Source organism: Chanodichthys erythropterus, chromosome 16 (genome assembly GCF_024489055.1).
Source record: "Chanodichthys erythropterus isolate Z2021 chromosome 16, ASM2448905v1, whole genome shotgun sequence".
NCBI lineage: Eukaryota > Metazoa > Chordata > Actinopteri > Cypriniformes > Xenocyprididae > Chanodichthys > Chanodichthys erythropterus.
In genome coordinates this window covers 11,502,668-11,527,056 of record NC_090236.1, presented here as the reverse complement: position 1 = coordinate 11,527,056, position 24,389 = coordinate 11,502,668, and the positions used below count along the sequence as shown (strand labels likewise).

The 24,389-nt window shown below is 36.5% G+C and overlaps 1 protein-coding gene across 5 annotated transcripts in view; it reads right to left on the bottom strand.

Moving 5' to 3' along the window:
* Positions 1–3,220: 3,220 nt before the first annotated feature.
* Positions 3,221–24,389, bottom strand: part of LOC137003917 (CUGBP Elav-like family member 5) — a 176,332-nt gene continuing 155,163 nt past the window's right edge. For 2 of the 5 annotated variants that reach the window (XM_067364213.1, XM_067364217.1), the window contains 5 exons: positions 15,503–15,647; positions 7,534–7,743; positions 5,892–5,984; positions 5,279–5,422; positions 3,221–3,348 (listed from right to left, as the gene is read on the bottom strand). In XM_067364213.1, the coding sequence (XP_067220314.1) occupies positions 3,221–3,348; positions 5,279–5,422; positions 5,892–5,984; positions 7,534–7,743; positions 15,503–15,647 (720 nt within the window). Of the gene's footprint in view, positions 3,349–5,278; positions 5,423–5,891; positions 5,985–7,533; positions 7,765–15,268; positions 15,273–15,347; positions 15,349–15,479; positions 15,648–24,389 lie in introns of those variants that run through there. The other 3 variants (XM_067364215.1, XM_067364212.1, XM_067364214.1) reach the window with 3 other exon arrangements.

The following is a 24,389-nucleotide window of genomic DNA, read 5'->3' as shown; positions in this document are numbered from 1 at the left end:
CACATTTTACCCTTAAACCCTCATTATTCCTCGCAAATAAAAGCTACGACTGTCTTTTGATATGTGCATGGATCCGTCTTTTGCTTTAGTGAACTCTCCCGGTCCCAGCCATGCACTGTTCTTCCAAAGTGTTCGGTATATATCGTTTTTCAAAAGAGAAAAAAAGTTTTCAGTTTGTTTGTTTTCGTCCTCGTCTTCGCCGTCGCTGTCGTTCCCCGTCACGCCAGTCTTTCATCGCTTTGTGGAAACACACGCTTTCGTTAAATGCGATATGCTTCTCAAAACTCCCTTATGCGCTTGTTGTTTGCTTCTTCGTGTTTTTTTGTGTCGTTTTTTTTTTTTTTTCGTGTGTTAGTTTTTCAAGAAAAGTTTCCATCCGTCAAAACGTCAAGACTACAACTGTTCAAAACCTGCCAGAGAGAAAGAGAGAGAGAAATGTCAGAGTTTGACTCGGGAGACAGACACCAGCAGCAGAGGAGGAAAAAAGCTCCGCTACATGCTGACAGCTTGATACCTGGATGTCGAACCAGGAGCCATCAGTCACAGCGAGAGCCGTGTGAAGCTAAAACTCAGGCCTGCGCTCTTGACATCACATTAAGCATGATAGAAGGATTCAGAGAGATGACATGATACAGGTGTGCTGATAGATTGCATCATCCACTCTGCAGCTTCCAGAAAACATTTGACTGTTTGCCGGAAGAGTTTATCGGAAATGTTTGAGAGATTACTTCATTCAGCACACTCTTTTAAACTCAAAACTTGGGATGTAGTGATACAGACATTTTGGCTGATAATAATAACAACTGATAATGATATGTCTCATTGTGACCCTTTAGAATGGCTGATATAATGAATAATAATAATGATAATAATAATAATATATTAACTTTCAATTACTAATTATTAATAAAGAATAAAAATAACAAACACTAGATGTTTGTCACATAAATGTGTGATTTTGTATATTATAAAACAATATTATGAGTTGCAGTTATTATTTATAACCAGTTTAATACTTGGTATACAATATGGTATTTAGAAAAATGATAAAAAAAAAACAAAAAAAACAAACAAGGCCTTATAATTACAATTAATAAATAATATTACAAAATTGTAAACTGTATTTAATCTTTATGGCATGCTTCTCAAAATCATTATTTAAGCAGAACATAAAAACATCTTTAGTAAAATTGTTAGTAAAAACTGCATTTGCATGACTGGTATCATTTTTAGTATAGGTAGGTCCAGGGCCTAAAATTAACACTCGCCAAAAGCCAAATGCGAGTAAAAATAGGTTTTGGCTAGCATATGAAATTGTGTCAATCATCAGTCTGTAACATTTTTATGAATTCTAACCATGTAAAATTGTAAGAACGTGAATGTAAACAAACATGAATAACACTAGGGACAGCTGATGGGCCAGAAATGTAACTCTATTTGTTACCCAGAAAGCTGCACTTTTAGACAGCTTGCGAATACTGAATTGAGTTCTCCTTCATGTCTTCTTGCACTTGAATAGACATTCAAGCAAAATTATGTCAGAATGCCCATCTTGGCAAGTATCTTTGTAAACATATAAGTCAGTTTTGTCTTAATTGAACATAAACAGTTGAGAAAGAAAACGCATGTGTATCAGTATATTGGATCAGTGCATTAGCTCTTAAAGTGACAGCAGCCTAATATTCCTGCTGTTGTCTGTGTTTTTAATGTTAATCAAACAACACAAGACAAAGAACAATCTCTTATTGCTCTTGACTGAATAACTTTTGTAATTTTAATAAGGATTAATCTATGTTTCATGGCTGGTAAAAAATATTTATGGCCAGTAAATTTTCTTAAAGGGACAGTTCACGGCAAAATGGAAATAATCCTACGATTTACTCACCCTCAAGCCATTGAAGCTGTTTATGACTATCTTCTTTCAAATGAACACAATTGGAGATATATTTAAAAATATCCTGGCTCTTCCAAGCTTTATAATGGTAGTGAATGGGGGGCATGATTTTGAACCCCCCAAAAAATGCATCCATCCATCATAAAAATAATCAATACGGCTCCAGTCAGGTAACAAAGTCCTTCTGAAGTGAAGCGGTGGGTTTTTGTATGACAAATATCCATATTTAAAACTTTATTAACTTTAATAACAAGCTTCCGGCAGACTTGTGGCGCAAGTCAAGTTGCGCAGTATGTGTATAGTTGTCTGCCGGAAGCTAGTTATTTAAGTTTATAAATTAGTTTTAAATATGGATATTTTTCTTCTTTTTGCTTCTGAAGGCCTTTATTAACCCCCTGGAGCCGTATGGATTATTTTTATAATGGATGGATAATTTTTTTTAAAAATCTCTTTAAAATCTCACCCCTACGGAAGAGGATTAGGGCCAAGCAATAATACAAAAATAAAACCATCTCGAGATTAAAGTTGTTAAATTTCGAGACAAAACTCGTTAAATTTCAAGAAAAAAGTCGAGATAAAATGTTGAGAATAAACTCATTATTTTTCAAATTCATTACGAATTTGTTCTCATAATTTAACGACTTTTTTCTCGTAATTTAATGACTTTATTCTCAACATTTTATCTCGACTTTTTTTCTCGAAATTTAACATTTTTCTCATGATTTAATGAATTTGTTCTCATAATCTAACGACTTTTTTTTCTCGTAATTTAACAAGTTTATTCTTAACATTTTATTTTGACTTTTTTCTCGAAATTTAACGAGTTTTTTCTCTTAAACAACTTTAATCACAAGATGGTTTTATTTTTTTATTATTGCTTGGCCCTAATCCTCTTCCGTACACCCCCCATTCACTACCATTATAAAGCTAGGAAGAGCCAGGATATTTTTTTTTAAATATATATCCCCATTTGTGTTCGTCTGAAAGAACACACCTGGGATGGCTTGAGTGTGTGTGCATAAATCATAGGATAATTTTCATTTTTGGGTGCACTATCCCTTTAAGTCACCAGCCATTGGCAGGTGTGGCAAAAAGTTAGTTTTAGGCCCTGGATAGGCCCACTTAGAACAGTATAACTACATTTTTGCAATAGAGGGATGATATATTCTACATAGAATGAGCCATGAAAGCCAAACACCTGACATAAGCCAGCAGTATGTTATGATGGACAGCTCTGGCATCATTAAAGTATTGACGTTTTGATCTGTGTGCTGTAGCCTACCTCTCCTAATGGCTGAGAGTGCACGTATGCATCCCTGGTTGTGGTCAGTATGGACGGCTGGCATCCTTCGGCCGTTTCAGCTGCACTTTCAAGCGTTTCATGCCGATCTGGAAGCCGTTCATGGCCTGAATCGCAGCCTGAGCGCTGGCGGGGTTATCAAAGCTCACAAAGCCTGCAGAGAAGAGGGAAACAGAGCAGCAGAATCTGGATAAGACTGTGCCGTTTATGTGTGTGTGTATGTTGTGTGTATATTATAGTCCCTGCGGTATAACAGTATTAGGCCACGTCCACAGTTACTCATTTTTAATTCATGTGGAAAGAAATGGACAACAAATCCTCAAGGAAACAAATAGACTGAGAAGACTGAATCAAATTAAACTAATGGGAGAGAGTGAAGCAGCTTGATTTCTGCGCTGGGATCGTGTTCCAGAGAGCCTATGTGGAGTGTGGAGAATGAATATAAATATATGTGATTCCAGACAGTCAAGGCTCTCGGTGTGAGTGAGGAGACCAATAAACCTTCATTAAACTCACATCAGTCACACACTGGTTTTTTTTGTGAATTGTGGGGACATTCAATAGCCGTAATGGTTTTTTATACTGTACAACCTGTATTTTCTATCCCCCTACACTACCCCTACCCCTAAACCTACCCATCACAGGAAACTGTGCACATTTTTACTTTCTCAAAAAAACTCATTCTGTATGATTTATAAGCCTTTTGAAAAATTGAGACATGGGGTAATGTCCTCATAAGTCACCCTCTCCTTGTAATACCTATGTCATACCCATGTCATTATACACATTTGTGTCCTGATATGTCACAAAAAAACACACACACACACACACACACACACACACACATACACACACACACGCGCGCGCACAGGCACCCTGGGTCCAAATTTAACATTTGGCAAACACTGACAAACATTTGGCAAATAAAAAGGGTTAATTGCCAATTGGCTGGTAATATGTTAGGAACTGAAAATAATGCATGGTTTAAATCACAATGTAAGAATGATAGTCTAACATTAGGGTGTATTTAAAGGAAGAAGGTACATTAGATGTTAAATGTTTTGATGTTAAATCCATTATTGATTTATATAGAATTGTTCTATACAGTATTTAATGCAATTACATCAGAAGTAGCTGTAAAGAAATTACAGAAAAATTAAGAGAAATCCCTATACACTACCGTTCAAACGTTTGGGGTCAGTAAGATTTTTTAATGTTTTAAAATAAGTATCTTACCTTTTCAAAATTCTTCAATGAATAGAAGATGAATAGAATATTTTCTAACATTATAATTGTCTTTACTGTAACTTTTGATCAGTTTAACTCATCCTTGATGAATAAAAGTATTGATTAATTTTATTTCTATCCCCCAAAAATAAAATTATAAATTCTTACTGACCCCAAACTTTTTGAACGGTAGTGTTTAATGTTACAAAAGATTTAGATTTCAGACAAATGCTGTTCTTTTGAACTTTCTATTCATCATAGCATCATGAAATAAAAATGTAAATAACGGTTTTCAACATTGATAATAATCATGAGCAATTCTTGAGCATCAAATCAGCATATTAGAATGATTTCTGAAGGATCATGTGACACTGAAGACTGAAGTAATGATGCTGAAAATTCAGCTTTGATCACAGGAATAAATTACACTTTACTGTATATTGACATAGAAAACAGCTGTTTTTTAAATTGGAATAATATTTCACAATATTACTGTATTTGTTTGTATTTTTAATCGAATAAATGCAGGCTTGGTGAGCAGAAGATACTTCTTTTAAAACATTAAAAACTCTTACTGACCCCAAACTTTTGAATGGTAGTATATATACATAAATATATATATATATATATATATATATATATATATATATATATATATATATATATATATATATATATATATATATATATATATATATAATTGAAAAAGTATAAAGTGCCAGTACTGGCACATGTGACAAAAAGTTAATTTTGGACCCTGATATTTGATCAACTGATTAGAAAGATATAGAGTATATATATATAGAGAGAGAGAGACAGATATAGAGTGTGTTTGAAAGCAGGAAGTGGTGTCTGACCGAAACATTTGCTCTGATTGGTGGCTCGATCCATGAACACCTTTGACGAGATGACGGATCCGAACGGAAGAAACATCTGCATTAGCTCGTTATCGCCAAACTCCTGTGGCAGGTGATAGATAAACAAGTTGCAGCCCTCGGGACCTGAAACAGACGCACGCATATTTAATATGCTGTGGCTAACATAACTTGTATTTTTAGACTTCATGAAAATAATGAAAACACAAATGAAATGTATGATAGAAATATAAGAATTAGCTGTAAGGTTTATTGTTTATTTACTGCATCAGTGAAATACATATGCATTTTACACAAGCAACATAACTAAACAAATCATAACATGCTCCACTGAGATATTTTCTTTTCATATTTTGGGATTTGCGGCATTTACAACGTTCAAATGTGACGAGCCAATCAGGAAACACCTGACAGTGATGTAACTGAAAGTGAAGATTCTAAAATGGAACTCAGTTGTAACAGAAAAACAGTTGAACTTTTGATGCTTCCAGATAGAAATATCTAATCTGAATTTCATTGGCTCATAGTAGAGATGTCTGTACAACAGAGACAGTGTTTAGTGAAAGAAATGAAGGTTGCGATTTCTGTCACTAACCTTCCCGCTGCTGCTGCTGTTGCTGCTGGATGATTTGAGCAGGCTGTGGCAGTGTCTGACCTATAGGGGTCAGTGTTGTGGCAGGATATATGGCTGCAGACATATGCATAATAATACAAAAGAGAGAGAGAGAGAGAAAGAGAGAGGGACAGATGAGGCAAGAATAAGGACAAGACGAAGGTTGACCTTTATATGCTAATGAAATATGACAGGATCACAGTGCAATGAAATCTGAAAGCACGTTCATCATATATCAAACTGATTTAAAATGACAGATCTCTAGGCATCCGTATGATAGCTGTAATATCCCGAAAATTCGAATAGAACTTGAGGTTTCAATCACAGCAAAGTCACCTACCAGCAATAACACTCCATGAGCAAAGTTATTTTTTCTGTGACATCTGAGAAAATATCTACTGCATGGGATGAAAAAAATCAATCACAAATCTCTTTAACATCACAGTTGTTTCTGCTAAACAGCAGATTAAATGGAGAGCAAATGTTTCTGAACAAATGTCTCAAACTGTGCTCAGGTTTGGAGATGATATACTGTATCTATGGTTTCTCCTAGACAACTGGAGAACAAACTCCTGAGAGTCTCCTGATTCTCAGATGTTTCTGCTAAGAAAAAACACCCCAGTAATCTCACACATATCTCCTCCAGAGTTTCAGATGAGATCTCAACAATGTCTCAAACTGTGCTCAGATTTGCAAAGATACACTATATCTCAAATATACCTCAATGGTTTCTCCTAGACAATGAGATTAAATGGAGAACAGAGAGTCTATATCTAAAAATACCTAAATTGCTTCTCTTAGACAACAATGAGATTAAATGGAGACCAAACTGAGACTTCTAAGATGTTTCTGCTGAGGAAAAGACCCCAGTAATCTCACGTCTCCTCTAGAGTTTCAGATGAGATCTCAACAATGTCTTAAAATGTGCTCAGATTTGCAGATACACTATTCCTCACACAATATCTAAACATTATAATATCGCAAATACCTCAATTGAAAAAGACTCCAGTAATCTCACACGTGTCTATAAAATAATATCTAAAAATGTTAATATCGCAAATACCTCAATTGTTTCTCTTAGACAACAATGAGATTAAATAGAGAACAAATTGAGACTTTTCTTAAGTTTCCTGCATCTCAGATGTTTTTCCTGAGAAAAAAGGACCCCAGTAATCTGACATATGTCTCCTCAAGAGTTTCAGAAGAGATCCCAACAATGTGCTCAGATTTGCAAAGATACACTATACCTCAAATACAATATCTAAACATTGTAATATTGCAAATACCTCAATTGTTTCTCCTAGACAATGAGATTAAATGGAGACCAAACTGAGAGTCTCCTGCTTCTCAGATGTTTCTGCTGAGAAAAAGACCCCAGTAATCTCACATGTTCTCCTCTAGAGTTTCAGATGAGATCTCAACAATGTCTTAAATGTGTTCGGATTTGCAAAGACAAAGTCTGCATTCCAAAGTCAGAGATCTCAATATGAACTCGAACATTTGTCATCAAATGAGCTGAGCTGCTCCAAAATCATTTTAGAGCTCTATACTCTTTCTGGATTACAACTATTGACACTTGGATGAAACATAACTGAGATCTCCACTATTTCTCCTGAGCACAAACCTGTGTATTGCTGGACGCCCGTGAATGCCTGCTGAAGTGTGTCGGCTGCGGTCGGGCTCTGGGTGGAGTACGATGGCAGGCCGTTGGTGTACATCGCCTCTACTGGATGACCGTTGGCTTGGTGAGGGATTCCGCTGAATCCGTTAACAATGGGAGTCACGATGCTCGGCACGCCAGAGGAGGCCAGATTAGCTGGCGGAGAGCTCAAACCTGAGACGGACACAAAAATCACTGATCCGAGACCAGCATCATGTTGAAACTGAACTTCACAAGCTGGATCACTTTTAATTACTGCCGTTTTAATGATATTTTGCTGTTTCAACTCAATTTTCCATATTGATTCTACATCGGAATTGATTCCATGTCAGAATGTGCTGACAGCTGATATTGATTCAGCACAGTGTGGATGTAACCAGTTTATGCCTGGAGGGCAAATTCAGCCATGATCTGGGGTTTCTGCACACCAATGTGTTCAATCTGAATTCTAAGTGAATTACACGCACACACACACACACACACACACACACACACGTTTGTTTCTCTATATTAGTGAGGACATTGCATAGACTTCCATTGATTTTATATCAAGTTAATGATATTTTCTATTGTGTAACCCAAGCCCTACCACTAAAACATCACAGAAACATGCGCAAAACACTAGATTTAAATACAAACATGCTTTGGCCGATATAATAAGTCTTTTTAGCTATTGAGGACCAGTAAAATGTCCTCGCTAGTCAGTTGTCATGATATTTCAGTACATAAGTGAGGATATTTGGCCCTCAAAAAAAGCTAAACCTGTACACAAACACAAATGTTGGGTTTTATGGGGACTTTCCGTAGATATAGTGATTGTTTATTTATTTATTTACTTTTTTACCGTATATTCTATATAAACTTTATATTCTATCCCCTTCCCTGCATTTTTAGATTTTCAAAAGACATCACTTAGTATGATTATAACTTGTTTTCCTCATGGAGACCAAAATGTCAAAATTCACGATGCTGCTCTGCTGTACTCCATTATACACCGCTCTGTTTGTTGCCTCAGCAGTCTAACAGCGCTCATCACTGTCAGAATGAGTGAGCTGGCCAATCAAATCAAAGAAGGCGGGGCTTACTGTTCACTGTAGACAAGTGCAAATTCCAATGTGATGCTTTCGTTTTAGCAGTGAAAGAGTATGTGGTGAGTAAGTAGATAACATTTAATATTTGCTACTGTTTTGATTGAATATTCAGCGACTGACAGTAATATCCAGTGATGCAAACTACGCAACATTTTTATAAAATGTAACCGTTTTGAATTTAAAACATGCTATTATTTGATGAATATGATATGATTAATGTAATTCAACTCAATGTGACGAGACAAGAAATGTTTTGTGTGTTTGACTTATTAGACATACAAATATGAGTGAATATATATTTAAAAAAATAAATATTATTTGTAAATATTTTAAATTGATTAACTACAATAGACCTGGAACTTTTACCGTTCTTATGTCTTTTTCTTTATTCCCTTAAATCCCTTTTGATATTTTAATTATCTAATTCCTTTTAATAATAATAATAAAAAAAAAATAAAAAAAAATCACGGTTCCCCCCATATGTTCAAGACATGGTTAAGGCCTTGTCTGTAAATTTAAATGTATTATTTAATATTTTTTAACTGATATTTTTAACTTTCTATTCATCAAAGAAACCTAAAAAAAATGTCACAGTCACAAGTGTTTTCAACATTTATAATAATCAGAAATGTTTCTTAAGCAGCAAATCATCATATTAGAATGATTTCTGAAGGGTCATGTGACACTGAAGACTGGAGTAATGATGCTGAAAATTCAACTTTGATCACAGAAATAAATTACATTTTAAAATACTCAAATATAAAACAGTTATCTTAAAGTGTAATCATATTTCACAATATTACTGCTTTTACTGTATTTTTAATCAAATAAACGCAGCCTTGGTGAGCAGAAGAGACTAACCCTAAACTTTTGAACGGTAGTGCAAGTACACTGTACAGTTATATATACAGTGTAAATGTAATATAACAGGTTTCAACACAATAACCCAAAGCCTCACAAACAGTGCAGTACAGTAGACGTGTGATGCAGAAGCGTGATTATGAACTGGTGTCTGATGTGCTGCTGGCTGTGTCTAATATTGAACAGATCAACACGCTTCAACTTTACTGTCAGTCAAACTGTGGAAGAGCAGGTGGTTAGAAGAGGGGCAAACACAATCCAACATACACACACTGCACGGATAAAGGAATAGTCACCCAAAAATGATCTGTTTTGTTATAATTTATAATTTCTTCTGTGAAACACTAAATGTTATGCAGAATGTCAGAGCTTCAGTTTGCTTCAAGTGTCAAATTGAATATATAGCACTCATGATGAAATCACAAAGAAACACAAAGCTATGAGAGAGCCAGAGAAATCTCATCATCTCTCCTGACTGTTGTCTTTGTGTAGTGTACAGTGTGATTTGTAGACTTTGAAGGGTGTGTGCTGGTCTCTCTGAGGACTGGGCTCTTTAATGTCTGATCTACAGTCAAATAGAAAAAAGCATCTGAGTCAAATCAAACACATCATGTATTTCTGTGCTGTCTGGTCTTATGTAACACTCCTGTTCGTTGCTGGAAAATCCAGAGAAAACCAGCTTAAGATGGCAGTTGGATTTTGGAACACAGTGGTCAGTTTCTAGCTAGTCCAAACTGGTTTAAGTCATTGAATTGCTCAGCCGGTTAAACTCGCAGATCATCTTGCTTAAAGGTGCCCTAGAATCAAAAATTGAATTTACCTTGGCATAGTCAAATAACAAGAGTTCAGTACATGGAAATGACATACAGTGAGTTTCAAACTCCATTGTTTCCTCCTTCTTATGTAAATCTCATTTGTTTAAAAGACCTCAGAAGAACAGGCGAATCTCAACATAACACCGACTGTTACGTAACAGTCGGGATCATTAATATGTACGACCCCAATGATGTATGATCCCTCATTTGCATATGCCAGCCCATGTTCAAGGCATTACACAAGGGCAGCCAGTATTAACGTCTGGATCTGTGCACAGCTGAATCATCAGACTAGTTAAGCAAGCAAGAACAATAGTGAAAAATGGCAGATGGAGCAATAATAACTGATCCATGATAACATGATATTTTTAGTGATATTTGTAAATTGTCTTTCTAAATGTTTCGTTAGCATGTTGCTAATGTACTGTTAAATGTGGTTAAAGTTACCATCGTTTCTTACTGTATTCACAGAGACAAGAGCTGTCGCTATTTTCATTATTAAACACTTGCAGTCTGTATAATGCATAAACACAACTTCATTCTTTATAAATCTCTCCAACAGTGTAGCATTAGCCATTAGTCACGGAGCACTATCAAACTCATTCAGAATCAAATGTAAACATCCAAATAAATACTATACTCACATGATCCGATGCATGCATGACGAACACTTTGTAAAGATCCATTTGAGGCTTATATTAGCTGTGTGAACTTTGTAAATGCACTGTATTATAGTCGAGAGCTCGTGGGGGGAGGGGGGGAGGGATCTTTGGGGGCAGGGAGCATGTGATTTAAAGGGGCCGTAGCCTGAATCGGTGCATAGTTAATGATGCCCCAAAATAGGCAGTTAAAAAAAATAATAAAACAACATCTATGGGGTATTTTGAGCTGAAACTTCACAGACACATTCAGGGGACACCTTAGACTTATATTACATCTTGTGAAAGAACATTCTAGGGCACCTTTAAGGGTCCTGCTGGAAAAACCAGCTCATACAGTATCAGGAACATGCATGATAACTGGTTTGTTTCTGGTCCAGGGTTGTCTACCAACTAATCAACTTCATGTTGTGCTATAGCAATCACCAATCTGGTTTTAGCTGGATTTTCCAGCAGGACTGAGAAAAGGAAAGTGATAAAGGAGGAGTATAGAATGAGCGTAGAGAGAAATGTAAGTGTGACAGTGAGTCAGAGAGTGTTAATAACACATCCAAACACCTGACAGTGAATTCACAAGCTCAGTGAAACACTGAGATAAATCAGACTGCTTAAGGGAAGAGCTGCTCTTTTACTCTAATGTATAACATGAAATTCAACCAGCAGAATTAGACAGATTCATTCGAGGGCCGTTACCACAAACACACACACAGGTTTGTTTTAGTGAATTGTGGGGACATTCCATAGGCGTAATGGTTTTTATAAATGAACAAACCATATTTTTTATCGCCCTACACTACCACAACCCAGGAAACTGTGCACATTTTTACTTTCTCAAAAAAAAAAAAAAAAAAAAAACCTCACTGTGTATGATTTATAAGCCTTTTGAAAAATGGAGACATGGGGTAATATCATCATAAGTCAACCTCTCCTTGTAATAGCTATGTCATATCCATGTCATTATACACATTTGTGTCCTGATGTGTCACAAACACACACATGCACACACACACACACGCACACAAAATCCATTAAAATACAATTTCAATTTTTGGGTGAACTATCCCATTTGTGACTACACCTAGAGAAACACCCTTTTTACTTACGATAAAAAAAAAAAAAAAAAAAAAAAAAAAAAACTGTAGAGTGCGGTTCTTGGACTGCAAAAACTGCAAATAGGAACAAATTTTATGCTGACAGTCAAAAGTCTTCTCTAGTCGCAAGACAAGACCGAAAAAAAAAAAAAAAAAAAGCTGTGAAATTCTGCCCTATAAAACTGGAGGAAGTCGCTCAGGGTATTGTGTACGTACAGGATTTGACTGCTAGCTAAACAGGTAATGACTGTATTTGCATTTAATGTCACAGAAAGCCACATCACAGCACAGCTGTAGCCAAATATTTACTCTTTATGGAGCAGGGATCTTCATGTGCACTGAGTGTGTGTGGGACAGCACAGGCCCAGGAGAGCTTTTGTATCTTTTGCAGTGCTTTGTGCATTGTGGTCCCATGGAGCCATGATGAATTAGTCTGCCATGTCTACTACTGTCTGTTCCAGAGACTCCAAGATACTCTCTGTGTCTCTGCACACGCGCACACACACACACACACACACTCACACACTCACACAGGTTAGAAGCAACAAAGGTCAATAGGCGGTCAGAGTAAAAATCAAATCAATACAGAGAGTGGATGCTGGGCGAGCGTATAGTGTTATTGTGTATATAAAAGTGTGTGTGTTCACAGTATCTGACATGGTCAGTGAGGAGAAAAAAAAATTGTGTATTATAACACACTCTTATGGGGAGACACTTAGTGTGCAGTATGCACGTCTTATATGATATAATGCTAATAATATAATTTGAATTATATAAATATACGCAAAGTTTTAATAAATCAAAGCAAGACGGGAAGAATGGGAGTCAAACTCTGTTAAATGTGATCAGTAGCTGTTTGTCGGAGGGGAAGTGACCCCGGACACATTTGCATAAAGCATCAGAGCGCGCTGGTCTCAGATCAACTTCCTGCTGGTCACATCATTAGTTTCATTAGGATATGAAAGGCAAACTCTGAGCCCAGAACAGCACCCAGACTAAAGGTCATCCTCTGCACAGATGAAAGCATCTGTTCTGTGTGGGCACAGATCGCTCGAGCGTGAGATGATTACGGTTGTCAGTCAAAGGCCTGGCATTTCGAACAGCGTGCAATTACAGGAGACAAACAAATGTGGCCGCCTAAAATCCATGTGCCTATTTGGGAGCTCCATGTATACATAATTAAAGACCATATGAAATCAAAACTGGAGTATTAGTACATGTGTGTCAGCTTTGACGTCAAATATGGCTAAAAATGGTCAAAATAAACTTTATATCTGCACTGTATCTTCTGAACATCTACAGTGAACTTCAGTGAACATTCCAAAAATGACTACAGTCTAAATTATGACCGGAGAATGGATTTTAAAATGCTTCTCAAATTCGGAGCTTATTTTCATCTTGGACCCAGTGGACTATCCTGTATCCCATTTTTAAACGTCTGCTAAGAAGAGCAAGACGCTGCAGCTGTTTGTGTGTGTGCGGGACCAGCGGTCACTATCTGAAACACATCCGTGAGATGTGATTCACATCCAGCTCATCGATTCCTGCAGATCAATAGGAATCTCTAGCGTTCCAGTCCATGACACTGATCAGGTGAGTTGGGAGTGAAAGCTGATATTCAGTGTGAGATGTGGTTTGAGTGTAAATCAGGGATATTTATTGCCAGTAAACCGACCTAATGTAACAAAAATGTAGCGTATAATAATTTCACAGAGCTGACTTTTTTTTTTTTTTCAAAGTTAAATAAAACAATTATTGGAGTATGTTTTATTTAAAAAAAATACTATTTAATTTTTTTAGTGTATCTACACGCACAAAATCATACATTAAAGCGATCAAGGTAATAAGGTCTCATTTGCTGAGCAATATATTTCCTACAGCATTTTTTAATCATTTTTAAAGGCACAATATGTAAGTCACTAGAAGTCGCCTATTTAAAACAATAACAAAGGCATAGCTTGATGATGGTGTGAGCGAGCGTGGGATCACGGGAGTTGACCTCTACAGCCGATAGAAAGCAATCCGACGGGACTTCATGGCAGAAATCTTGAGTTAATGTAAAATTGCGGATTTCTCTGGATTTAAACATTGGAAACGTTTATAAAAATGTAAGTACAGTACACAAGTCAAAAAAATATATAACATTATTCTAGAGGTTCTATTCTTTTGGACATTTTAATAAAAAAAAATCTTACTTATTGTGCTTTTAATGTTATTTAATAAAACATGATTGGTCAGTATTCATTCATGGGTAACACTTTACAATAAGGTTCATTAGTTAAACATTAGTTAATGTATTAACTAACATGATAACTTAATCTGCTTAAAATTATTTTCAAGTATTTAAGCAGAAAGGATAAACTTGTCTTACCCTACAATTTGTTGAGTTAAATATCCAAAATTAACTTATTAATGGATAAAATTAAAAAACATATTGTGAAATATTATTACAATTTAAAATAACTGTTTTCTATTTGAATTTATTTCACAAAGTAATTTATTCCTGTGATCAAAGCTGAATTTTCAGCATCATTACTCCAGTCTTCAGTGTCACATGATCCTTCAGAAATCATTCTAATATGCTGATCTGCTGCTCAAGAAACATTTAATGTGTAAAATTGTACAAAATATTTGTGTACAAAATTTGTTTTCAGGATTATTTGATGAATATAAAAATTGTAAAGAACAGTGTTTCTCTGAAATCAAATCTTTTGTAACATTATAAATGTCTTTACTGATTTAATGCATCCTTGCTGAATAAAAGTATTCATTTCTTTAATTTCTTTTCAAAAAAATAAAAATAAAAATTCTTACTGACCCCAATCTTTTGAACGGTAGTGTATAATGCTACAGAAGCTTTGTATTTCAGATAAATGCTGTTCTTTTGAACTTTCTATTCATCAAGGAATCGTGAAATAAATAGTACACAACTGTTTTCAACATTGAAAATAATCATAAATGTTTCTTGAGCAGCAGATCAGCATATTAGAATGATTTCTGAAGGATCATGTGACACTGAAGACTGGAGTAACGATGCTGAAAATTCAGCTTTGCATCACAGGAATAAATTACTTTGTCAAATATATTTAAATAGTACACAGTTATTTTGAATTGTAATAATATTTCACAATATTACTGTTTTTTACTGTATTTTTAATTAAATGTAGCATTGGTGAGCAGACGAAACTTCTTTTAAAAACATTAAAAATCTTAGTGGTTCCAAACTTTTGGACCGTACTGTATATATAAAATATCTCTTACCCTACAATTTACTGTGAATGACCGGTTTCACAAACTATATCACATTAGTGAAGTACTGAACAGTTCTGCTAAATTTTAAAGATATTTTAGGAACATCCGAAACAAAGTTAAATGAGGCAGAACTGCAGTCACTGAAAGGTGTGCATCAGTCTCACCTGAAACAGGTGTCATCGGGGTGGGCGGCAAGCCGTTCATGTTGAGCGCCCCCACCTGGTGAATCTGTGTTGCTGGAAACGCAACACTGGGCGCTAAATAACCACCGTGAGAAGCAGCCATGATCGCCGCCTGCTGCTGCATCAGCTAAACCAATCAAAGAACACAGAGAGTTTATGTTAAAAAACTTTCTACAAAATATGTCCAAAAACATAGTATTACCATGGTATCTTGTTCACACAAAAAATACCAGTGGCATGGTACTTCTCTGTACTTGTTAGTTACACATCTTGACTCTGTCGGAGATCCAACATGTGTCTGTAGGTGTTCAAATAAACTGGATCAAACTACAATCCTAAAACGAATTAACGAACACAAATGCACTGTAGCATAGCTAATTACTGTAATTATGTCACTATGGCAACAACCATCTGTGCAAACACAACAGTACAAAACAGACATGTGGAGTAACTAATAGATCATTGTTTTATTCTGCCCCCCCAAAACATGAGAAACATATTGTAGAAAAAATGGCCCAAAAGTGTATATATATATATATATATATATATATATATATATATATATATATATATATATATATATATATATATATATATATATATATATATATATATATATATATATATATATATGGGTCAATGATGTGACAGACACATCTCTTTTATTGAGTCCTAAAGGTTTCATTATATTTTGCTACATATAAAGGTATTTTAAAGATTTTGAAGTGTCAAAAGGTCATTTGGTTTAACCATCCAAAGGTCAATACAGACATTTCATTTGCGATTAAAATATCTTAAAATGTAATAAATGTCTATATTTCTTATTCTGGCATGATTTTATAACATCATAAATCAACATAGTGCAAAATGGTATTGAAATTATGTGTAGAAGTCGTTGCTTTGTTATGAATTTCATTGATGTCATTCGGAGTAACCAATATAAAGGCACCATTTTTGATCAAGTCATGCGGTCAATATGATGTGACAGGATGTGACATCATTCAGACACCTGCAAAGGTCCACATGGTCATGAAGCAAAGTAACTAACTCTCTCTTAATTATTTGAAAAATTCATGTTTTCACTTGCTCGTACGCATCAACATCAGGTCATTCGGTACAACCGCTATAAACATGGAAAATGTTGTAATATTTTAAAAACTTGCGCTAAATATAAAATGTTTGATTGCCCTTTTGCTAGCTCACTAGCAAGCTAACTAGCAAGCTCGCTAGATATCAGCCTGTTGGCACTGTTTGAAAATATCGTCATTCGGTATAACCAAAAATGTCATTCGGTAAAATCGAAATTTTGGTTAAACCAAATGACTTTTTAGGAGACAAATTTTGTACATCTTGTAAAAAAATGAGAGAAAAAAAAATGTGTTCATTGATTATAAAGACCACAAAATCTCATTGTTAACACTTATAAACTATTTTTTTTAAATGTGTGTATATATACAGTACATATATAATTATTATTGTGTGTGTGTCTCTGAACTGATGCAAATTAGCCTTCTAGAAGATGCCTGTAACTACAAACACCAACTGACCACATGTTGACACGAAGTGTAATCTATACATGCATCAATACAGACCACACTGATCTACTGGACAAACCATTAGCATGCATTCTTAATGATGGTGCTGTGTTCAGCCATGATGCTGGAGGAAGAGATGCTTTATTATCACAGAATCCGCATTCATTTGAAACATTAGCAAACATATACAGTAAATAAAAGTACCATGGTATTCTCTGAATTACCATGGAATATCATGCAAATCCATTGTACACTACTGTACATGAATATGGTAATCGTTTAGCATAGAACATAACAAAAACTCATTATTTCAGGTTAATCATAACTCTGCTGACAGCATCTGTTGCATGCTTTTTATTATAACAGGGAGCAATTTCAAATAGTCATATGTGTTGAATTGGTACCGTAATACTTTTGTAAGTGTAAAGCGTGCGCAATTTATTTCCGCATTTCATTTCAGCAAACCCTATAAAAATGTCCAAATAAATTTGTACTGAATATCAGTAGTGCTGCTTTCGTTCAATTTAAATGAATTGCTAACACTTCTGCTGACCAAAATTCACAGCGCAAATAAACTCCCGTGCAGCCTTGAGACACAAAGACGAGGAGAGAGCCTCAGTGATAAACTCATTTACAGCAGCCATGTGTGTGTATTTGTGTATGCATCTGCGATTTTATTGAATGCTAATGTGTGCTGAAATCCCCAGGTACTCTGAGGCAATCAGCGCTCCATCATGGGCCAATTACTCGTGTAGTGCCGCTTCGAGAGGCTCGCGGCTCAATGCGAAGCCTTGAGTCTCTCACATGGAGAAAAGGAAGATGACATGCGTGTTTGTGCATGTTTGCGAGGACGTGCTGACACGTGTTAGGGGGAAGGGTTGGGAAAATTGAAGTGTTTGGTGTAGGAAGAAATGAGATGTCCAAACGGCTGACAATAATCACCTGCTTTCCCATTCGTTCAAACTGTAGCTGTAGTTTAAATGGTTGGGCGGTCTCACCGTACGACAATAAAAATGTGTCAACCGATCCTGCTGTAGCTTTTATATCCAGCAGACTACTATAGCATGCAGATGACTTTTTTTGTCAATTAATTTATTACAAACAATCGGATCTTTTGGTTTGTGCACTGCAAAAATTATTTTCTTACTTGGTATTTTTGTCTTGTTTTGCCATACAAATATCTCAGCATTCTTAAATCATGATAAGATCATCAAAATGAATTGAGTTTTTACTTAAAACAGGAAGAATATCTGCCAATGGTGTAATTAAAAAACAAATCTTGTTTTTACTATGAATTAAGTTTATTTTTCTGACCCCACTGTCAGATTTGTTCTTGTTTTAAGCGTAAACTCACTAAATTTGGATACATTTTTCAGAAAAAAATATCTCAAGTGATTTTTTTATGTTTCTTGATTTAAGAATGTTTAGATATTTAACTGGAAACCAAGACAAAAATACTAAGTAATATATATATATAAAATATAATAATAATAATAATAATAATAATAATAATAATAAATAATATTAAATCAAATAGAATGGAACAAACAAACAAACAAACAAACAAACAAACAAACAAACAGGCATTAAATGTTGGAAAGTAAGATTTTTTCATGTTTTTAAAAGAAGTCTCTTCTGCTCATAAGGCTACATTTATTTGGTCAAAAATACAGTAAAAACTGTAATAATGTGAATTATTTTCACAATTTAAAATAACTGCTTTCAATTTAGATATATATCTTAAATGTATTTTTTTTTTATAATGGAAAAGATGAATTTTCAGCATCATTACTCCAGTCTTCAGTATCACATGATCCTTCAGAAATCATTCTAATATGCTGATTTGGAGACATTTATTAATATTATCAATGTTGAAAACAGTTGTGCTGCTTCATATTTTTGTGGAAACCCATTTTTTCCATATATATAAAATAACCACGATATACAATTTCCGGCCACCCCTAGCTGAGGCTCATTGTTGCTGGTTTGTTCGTGTGCTCTAGTCTAGTCAAACAAAGCAAGCACAAATGGATTAGAATCAGAAAAATCACATCAAACAGCAAATATGCTGAGAACAAATCATAATTATCATAACAAATACTTGCGTCAGGTTAATATCATCTGAATTGTTTGCTTATGATTTGCAAAAGCTGAGTGTCTGAGCAAGAGCCAGGTGGTCCATGTCTGCAGTTGTACTGTGATCCACCAGGAGGCGCTGCAAACCACCACCAGCGTCTCCATCACAACACAACACACCCACTTACGGTGTTTTCAAACTGAAGCATGTTTTTACATCACTCTGGAGCTCTGTTCACAAAATGAACATCATTATCGTGCACAAACTCCCTTCATGGTCAAAAGTAAAAGCCTTTCGATTGAAGCGTGACGCAGCAGAATTGCACTGCCGTAACATGGATGAATGAAGTGGATTTGTGGCCTGTTCTTTGTTTGCACTGAGAAAGGTTTCTGAAATGCCCTTCAGTGCTCGACTGCTCGTGCTTTGGTTCTTGAGCAGCGCGCACGGGAACATTACAGCCTCCAATCCTCTTCCGCCTTTATTTGTGTTGTTTATTCCAGTGCCAGGCCTTTAAGACATCAGTGCAGTTCCAGAGAGTGCTGGAGCAGAGCATTATGGGATATAGAGTACAGTGTCCCATTGCAGTGTCAAATAATCCTAACTAGTGCAGTTTCAAACCACACAGTCGTGGCCTAATGGTTAGCGAGTCAGACTGGTAACCCGAAGGTTGCGGGTTCAATTCTTAATACATGCAGGAAATGACTGAATGACTGCTGGTAACCCCCAATCGCTCCCCGGGCACCACAGCAAAAATGGCTGCCCACTGCTCCTGGTGTGTGTGTTCACTACTCACAGCTCCTAATGTGTGTTAAATGCAGAGGACAAATTCTGAGTATGAGCTGCCATACATGTCCCTTTCACTTTCACACTACATTTGTGTATATATGCCTAGTTCTGTCATGAAACTCTAGATGGCGCAGGCTGATGGGCAGAGTTGCCAGGTTTTCACAACAAAACCCACCCAATTTCTACTCAAAACTAGTCAAAAACTAGCCCAATTGCATTTCAGGGGGGTCCCCTGGTAAAATTAGTATTCCAGGGGCTAAATATCATGTTATTTGGCGTCACTTCAACCCACAGAGACTTGAAAAACAACCTGGGGTACCAGTGTTAAAGTAGCCCAATTCCATGGGAAAACCGCAGACTTGGCAACACTGATGAGTCCTTAATGCAGCTGATGATATTTATTGTGTTAACTACTTTGCACAAGTTGATTGGTTCATGTCGCATCTGAAGCCAATCATCTTTCTGCTCACAATATTTAAATAGCTGGTTAGCATTCACCTTCCCCAGCTCCACTTGTATAGATCTGCTATGGGTAATTTATATTAAAGCAATAAGGCCGTGTGTCCACCAGAGCGTATTTATCCAGCTGAAAATGCCCGTCTGTGAGCGCTTGAGAGCGCTTCTGCAGCGCAGCGTTTTTTTCCGTTGAGACGCTTCGTTGCTATGATACGGAATATCCGCGTCACTGTTACTTATAACTGATTTTTCAGGTCATTTGTTTCAGACTAAAAATGTTCACACAATGTGGAATTACTTGCTATGTATTTTCGGAGACCAGCAATATTAATTTCTCCATATAAAATATCCATTTTGTTGCTGTTTGTTGATGTCGCTGTACAGCAAGAGTGTGACAGTTGGCCGGTGTAGTATTTGTCCCGCCCCTCCTCCACTCTGATTGGACGGCTGGCTAAAAAGTGACAGTGATGAGCGCAGCGTTTTACTCAAAGTTGAACATTCTTCAACTCGAGGCGACCAGTAAAAAACGCCGAGCTCTCAGCGCTTGAGCGTGAAAAAGACGCTCAGCGCCTCGTTACGCGCCTGGCGTTTTAAAAACACGGCGTTCCCATTGAAAACAATTGAAAAAGTACGCTCGGAGCTGGAAAAAACGCTTAGGTGGACACACGGCCTAAGCCCCAAGAAGCTGTGGTTTACAGTGAATTTATAACAGCTAAGTGGCGTTGTTAGGCATGACGTGGAGTAGAGCAGAAAAAATATGTATCAAGGCAGCTTTCATGAAGTAAAATCATTAAAAGACTTCCTTCTGCTGGACAAAAATAGTCCTTGACCGTGAACAGCAACAGAAGTTACATTTTTACGACATTAGATGGCGGCAAAGCTTGTCTTTATGCGTGAGTCACTCAGTCGCAAAGACTTTTATATTGAAACTTGTTGTGAACACAGAACAACTTGCGCTGTCAGTGTCAGCAGGGCACGGGGAAACCCATTAACTGTTAAAAGGACAAGATCGCAGCAGACATTCAAACTGATTTTTTTATTATGAACATTGGACTGACCTGAAGGAAAATGCTAAATCTGAATGCAGGTGTTCAATCTATATCTCTCTCACAATACTCTTCTACATAATGCAACTTCAACGAACAAAATCAGTTGAGAATAAACATGTGTTTACGTTGCTAAGAGTGGTTGAGCAGTGAGACTTATGTAATGTGGTCAGCTGTATGTTTTTGGGAATTTTATCCGTTTTATAAATATGCTATTTGTGCAGCAGCAGTATGTCTTACATATTCACAGAAGCAGCAATAATCAACAGCAACTGTAATTCATAACTTTTAGTTTTGCACTGCTGCTGAAAGTATTAAGACTAAAATTAAAATAAATGAATGAATAAAAATCGATAAACTACTTGACTTGACTAATCTATGTTGGTTTCTGGAAGACTAGTTAGGGACCGTTCACATGTCGCATCTTCTGCATGCTCAAGTTTGTTATTTCAAATGTAGAAGTGCACTCATAATTGAAGTGACGTGACATGCGCTTTTCAATGACAAGAAACTTTTCAGAATGCTGCAAGTTCACCACAGGTCATGTGACAAAAACCAACCAATTAGCTTCGGCCTTTCCATAACAATACCGAAAGCTCAGTCGAGATGGACGAACAGCTGATCATAGCCGTACAGGGCGGGTTTTTATTTCTCATCTCCATAAATATATCTAATAGTACAGCTAATGCAAGAGCTAGGAATCAATTTATCCTTTGCTGAAACGTCATCTTCATGAAGAACGTGGCTCATGATTGCTTAGTAACAGCAAACACCACAGGAACGCAGGCTCCCTAGCGCTTTTGAAAAGATGAGAAAGTGTTTTCCACACGTTTTTAGACGTGATGTGAACAGCTCCTTAAAAGGAAAGTTCACTCAAACATGAAAATTCTGTCATCATTTACTCACCGTCAAGCAGATCTCGCCCCCCACTGACCACCATAATAGGAAAAAAAAATTAATAATAATACTATGGCAGTCAATGGGGGGTGAGATCTGTTTGATTACAAACATTCTTCCAAATATCTTTGTGTTCAGCAGAACAAAGACATTTATACAGGTTTGGAACTACTTGAGGGGGAGTAAATGATGACAGAATTTTCATTTTTGGGTGAACTATCCCTTTAAACAAGCCTACTTAAGGGCAATCATTACTTGATTCAACTTCCATGTGCATACATTTCAAAACTGCTGTGGCAGCCTTGATGAAAAGTAATTTGCTATTTTATAACTGAAAAACTCAATATAGAACCACTGCAAACTCTCATCTGTAGGCAATATTAGCTGAAAAATAATGCATGAATACACACTTCAAAAATGCATCCTGGAAACTTAAGCACACTATTTTTTTTTACCATATTGTACTATGATTTGTTGGGATGCACTGATCATAATTTTTAGTGCACAAATTGAGATGTTACGCCTCCTGTGCCAATTCTTCATGGGGATTTCTTAACGGTTCTACGTGGGGATTTTTTGGCCTTAAATGAAGTAAATATGAAATTAGAATAGAGATGAGATTCTCAATCCATTCTGAGCATGAAAGAAAAAGAAAAACAACCACAGGCTGATATTTAGGGATAAGCTACCATTTCTAGCGGTTATTGTTGGCCAGCTGTACTGCAGGTTAAAATGTAATTATTTCATGACACAGTCAAGCTGCAGAATCAAATTCCACCAACCCTAGTTTAAATATTCTATTCTATTCTATTCTATTCTATTCTATTCTATTCTATTCTATTCTATTCTATTCTATTCTATTCTATTCTATTCTATTCTATTCTGCCGTTTTCCATTCTACACTCACTCGCTGGAAACATTCCTCCGATATTTCATTGACATATAGTATCATGCCGTTGCTGCAGATTTGTCTGCTGCACATCCATGAGGCGAATCTCCCGTTCCACCACATCCCAAACATGCTCTACTGGATTGAGATCTGGTGACTGTTGAGGCCATTTTAGTATGGCGAACTCATGGTCAAAAAACCAGTTTGAGATGATCTGAGCTTTGTGACATGGCATGTTAGGGGCCGTTCACACAGAACGCGTTTTTCTATTCCATTGCGCTACTTTCCCATTATTTTTCTATGTAAACACGCGCTTGACGGACGTGCATGACCGTTACGCTCGCGTCTCGCGTCTTTTGCAGCGCCTCTCACATGAGCGCCGCGTTTTTAAGACGCCGTGTCAAGTATAAAATAATTTCAACTTTTACACGCAGCGCCGCTCATCAATGTCAGTTCCAAAACAGTGGACCAATCAGAAGAACTCGGAGGCGGGGCAAGCGTTGCGAGCTTCTGTTTACAGTAGCAAGTTGGCATGACAACTGTTTTATATGACGGCAACATGGCGGAGGGGGCGCTCATTATTATCTTATTTTCTTTTTTTACATGTCAAAATTTGTATCTGTCAATTCTGCTGTTTGCCTATTTCTATTATTTCCGTTATTGTCGTTATTGCCTATTGGGTCTCGAGACCCTCGCGTTCTACGCTGCGCTTTTTTTAAAACCACTCCTGAGAGCCGCGTCTCGCGTTTTTAGACACAAAGACGCGTTCTGTGTGAACGGCCCCTTATCCTGCTGGAAGAAGCCGTCACAGTGGTCATAAAGGGATGGACATGGTCAGCAACAATTCTCAGGTAGGCTGTGGCGTTTAAACAATGCTCACTTGGTACTAAAGGGCCCAAAGTGTGCCAAGAAAATGTCCTCGACACCATTACACCTGATAAAAGGCAGGATGGATCCATGAACTTTCATGTTGTTTACGCCAAATTCTGACCCTACCATCTGAGTCGCTGCCATGTGATTGGCAGGACAATGAGCAGGTTTGGACACCCCATATGGTTCTTTTCTGTTCTGTTTTATTCTGTGACTCTGCTTTGTTAGATTTTACATGGTTCTGTTCAATTCGATGTGGATCTGTTGTATTCTATATTTTACTGTCTTCGTTTGAACCCTTTCACTGAGTCAT